This window comes from Fukomys damarensis, unplaced genomic scaffold (assembly GCF_012274545.1).
Source record: "Fukomys damarensis isolate Sample0158 unplaced genomic scaffold, DMR_v1.0_HiC HiC_scaffold_17, whole genome shotgun sequence".
Lineage (NCBI taxonomy): Eukaryota > Metazoa > Chordata > Mammalia > Rodentia > Bathyergidae > Fukomys > Fukomys damarensis.
The window spans coordinates 24672100-24675963 of NW_022900929.1; the positions used below are offsets into that span (position 1 = coordinate 24672100).

The 3864-nt window shown below is 60.0% G+C and overlaps 1 protein-coding gene across 1 annotated transcript in view; it reads right to left on the reverse strand.

Annotated features, from left to right (window-relative positions):
- The window catches only part of Camk2b (calcium/calmodulin dependent protein kinase II beta), a 91899-nt gene that overhangs the window by 1298 nt on the left and 86737 nt on the right, over positions 1–3864 (reverse strand). The window contains exons 20-22 of the mRNA XM_033765281.1: positions 3664–3792; positions 203–278; positions 7–124 (exon numbers count right to left, since the gene is read on the reverse strand). Of these exons, the coding sequence (XP_033621172.1) occupies positions 7–124; positions 203–278; positions 3664–3792 (323 nt within the window). The remainder of the gene's footprint in view (positions 1–6; positions 125–202; positions 279–3663; positions 3793–3864) is intronic.

The window sequence follows — 3864 nt, forward strand, 5'->3', positions numbered from 1 at the left end:
CCCTGCCTGGCATCCCCGCCCCCACTCACGGTTCTCAAAGTAGAATCTGTGGAAGTCCATGCCTTCAACCAGGTTGCCCAAAGCTTCGGGCTCAAAGGAGGTGAGGCCGGGGTCACAGATTTTCCTGGGGGCAGACCCGAGTGAGGAGGGGCGCACCCCCCACCCACACCCCGCACAGGCCCTGCCAGCCCCGGGAACTCACGCATAGGCCTCGAAGTCACCGTTATTGACAGCCTCGATGAGCTGTTCCGTGGTCTTGATGATCTCCTGCTTCCGGGCTGCGGGGACGTGTGGGAGTGAGCATGGGGACCGGCCCGACCCTCCCTGGACACGGGATCCACCTGGCCTGGGCCCTGGTGCCTGTGCCCAGACTGTCCCCATCCCCTGTTCTCTCTCTCCACTTCTAAGTCCAACAGCTTCTGTCTTGTTTTTCTTCAGTGACATTTTTTAAATGACAGAAATACTCTACCATATTACAGAATGTCTAGAAAATGCAGAAAGGGTAAAAGCCTGTGGTCCCCACCACCCTGGCCCCCTACGGGCCACCCTGACCTGCCCACCACTCTCATGACCTCCACTCCTGTCTTCTGCCTGGGCCCTTCTCACTTTGTACCTCCTTTCTTGAACGAGCGTGTGCTGCCAGCAGACTTTCTTGAACTAAGGGCCAGCACAGGGCCAGAGAGAGCCACCAGCGGGCTCATGCGGGCCTGTGGGGTCCCAAGTGGGGGTCCCACTGAGCAAAGGCTGGGGGCCAGATGGCCCAGGCTCTGCAGTGGAAAGAGCAAGTGTAGTCCCTGGCACCCACAACCTGGCTCTCCACACCCAGTGGTGTCCCCACCTACATCCAGCCCGGGACACAGGCCACCCCTGCAGACTCTCCCACCCCAACCATCCTGCAGGGCCAGGCCCAGTGCTTTGCTGAGTGCTTGCCTTTGCCCTCCAGGACCCTCACTGGAAGCCTCCTTGGCTGCTTTAATGACAACTGATTACAAATGTGAAACAGTTCAAGCATGGAAGAAGCAGAGAGAATAGCGCCCTATGACTGGGCTGCCCTCGCTGTCCCTCCAGCTCCACAGGGCTCTCAAGCACCTGCATGGCTTAGTTCTCCTCCTATGAGGGGAACTGGGTGCACTGCAGAGATGCACCTGCTTCAGGTGCCCATCTGCCTGGGAACTGGCAAGCTGCGTTTGCTCTGAGGTCTACAGCACCCAGGCAGCATAGCAGGGCTGCTTGACGGCGGGCTTGAGGAGGTGGGTACATCTATGTGTGAGTGCGTGAGTATGCATATGAGTACACGTGTGCTTGTGCACAACTGTGTGCAGACCATGTGGGCATGTGCTGTATGACGTGGTAGTGCACACACAAGTGTGGACGTAAGCACCGTGCATGTATCTGCATGTGTGCATGTATGTAGTGCTTGTGAGTGTGTGTGTCTGCAGTTGTGTGTGTGAATATGTGTGGCTGTCCCTCTCCCCAAACCCAGCTACCCTGTGCTATCATGCCATTTCCATTTCCTTGCGGACACTCTGTGCCCTCAACCACATGGCTCCCAGAAGGTGGACTTTGAGCTCCAGGAGTCCCTCCCCCAGTCCTGCTCCAGCCCTGCACCAGGGCCCAGTACTGGGATACTACCAGCGTTCCGCCCCGAACACGCAGCATCACGCCCTGATGTGGGCCACGTCTGACACTTTAGGCCCGGGGAAGTGCCCTCCCCTGCCCCAGCTGCCCTGGCCCTCGGGGCCCCCACTCCTGCCCTTTCCTGAGACAGCTGAGCTGATTGGGCCTGGCCTCTCTGCCCTCACAGCGCCTCCCCACCCCACTCCCTCTGCCCTCTGCGTGTACCCCATCCCTGTCACTTGTGAAGCCCCGTTTTAACAGACAGAGCTGTCCTCCCCCTCCACCTGAGCCTCAGCACACACAATGTGGCAGAACCGAGTGACACTGCTTTTATTCCTAGCAGGCTTCCATTCTACAGTCACCTGTGGTAAGTGGAACTAATTTTCCTTTTAATGAACTAATAAGTGTTTTTAAACAAACTGTAATTAAAAAATGGAAATCAGCATGAAGTAAGCACAGTAGTCAGAAGTGGCAACCAAGCTGGAGCCTGGGAAACAGGCCTAGCAGTCACAGTCTCCGGCTCATGGCAGTTAGGGATGGGTGGCTGTGGTCACCTCTTGTCTGTAGTGACCCCAATGTGACCCACGCCCTGCTCTGTCTTCCCAGACTGCATGTAGGGCATCTGTGCCCCACAAAGGAGGGGGCAGGGAGCCCAGCACAAAGGGGCACCCAGGCCAGGCTGGGGGCTGAGTCGAGGACAAGCTGTACCCCCTAGCCCTCAGCAACTCCTAGGAAAACGCTGAATGGGGGTCCCAGGAGGGCTGAACTGGCTTCATGCTGCCTGGTGGGGTGCGGGAGTTCGCCTAGGGAGGCCCCGGGGACCAGTGCAGTGCTGGCCCCAACCACCCAGAGTTCCTGCCTTCAGGGCCACTGTGGCCACGGGAGACAGGCAGCTGCCAGGATCAGCCGGGATCAGCTGGGATCAGCCGGGATCACCTGGGGTCATGCATAATCCCTGATTAGGGGGCATAGGTGGGAAGGGCAGAGCCTGAGGTGGAGCACTGACTCAGGGAAGGGGGGACCCACAACCCACCTGCCGCATGGCTGGAGCTGGTCCTGGTGCGCCCTCCTCTCCTGAAGCTCCATGGGTCTCTTTCCCCTCTGCCCACCCTGCCCAGCTCCAAGATGGCCATGCCAAGTCCCCTCTCTACCCACACAGTCCCTTTCCTGCAGCTCCATTGTCCTTGTCAGGTTCAGGATAGACCCTGAATGGGCAGTCTACCCTGCTCGGCGACCTGGTCATGCCGTGTCCCCCACAGGCTCTGCCCTAGAGCACACACGCCCCCTGGCCCTCTTGAAATAAGACACATGGACACTGGAAAGTGGGTGCTGGCTCTCCTGAGACTGGGCGCACCCTTTCCTACCTCCCTGTGGGCTCTGCTGCTGTCCCTGTTACCAGCAAGAACCTGGTGTCTCAGCACCTCCAACATGGCAGTGGCCCGTGGATGCTCCAGAGGCTGCCCATGCCCCGGGGTCTGCAGCATGGACCCCATCTTCTGGGCCCCAGACACTGTACTCACCCAGACACTGCCCCGCCATCCTGAGCCCCTGGCCCGGCACCCTCTCCTCTGACAGTATCTTAGCGCCACCCCCAGCCCATGTCTCCCCCGAAGGGGGTGGCGGCCACAGCCTGGGATGTCATCCATCCCTGAAAGCGATACTGGCTGTCTCTCCCGCCCGTCCAGAGCCCTGGCTTCCCCCCAAGTCTGCACCCCGAACTACAGCTGGTCAGTCCAGAACACCAGAGCTTCTCAAGGCCAGGACTGCATCCCTCTTACCACCGTGCTGTCTGGGCTGGACCTGCACTCCTGCATGCTCCCTCACCCTCCAGGACACAGCTGTAGCCCTGGGGCGGGTGCACACTCTTCAGGTTAGCAGCGCTGCACAGCCCCACACCCACAAACACATGCTCGGAGACCATGATCTGTGCCCTCAGACACCAGATGGCTCCTCTCTGTGCTTCCAGCAGAGGGACCCTGGGCCCCCACACGGCCTGAGCCAGCCTGTCTGCCTTGGCCCTGTGGCCCCTCCAAGCGGCTTACTTACATGGGGCAGGCAGGGGGCCAGGGAGAGTCGGAGATGGGCAGGGTGGGGGTCCCACTGGCAGGGGGCCCTCAGCTTCTGGAGTCCCTGAGCCCCTCCTCACTGAGTTGAGGATGTCAGATATCCTGGGGGCTGGGGTGGAACAGACAGATGTGAACACGGGGGTGGGGGGCATGCAGGAGAGAACCCACAGGCCGGGAGCCA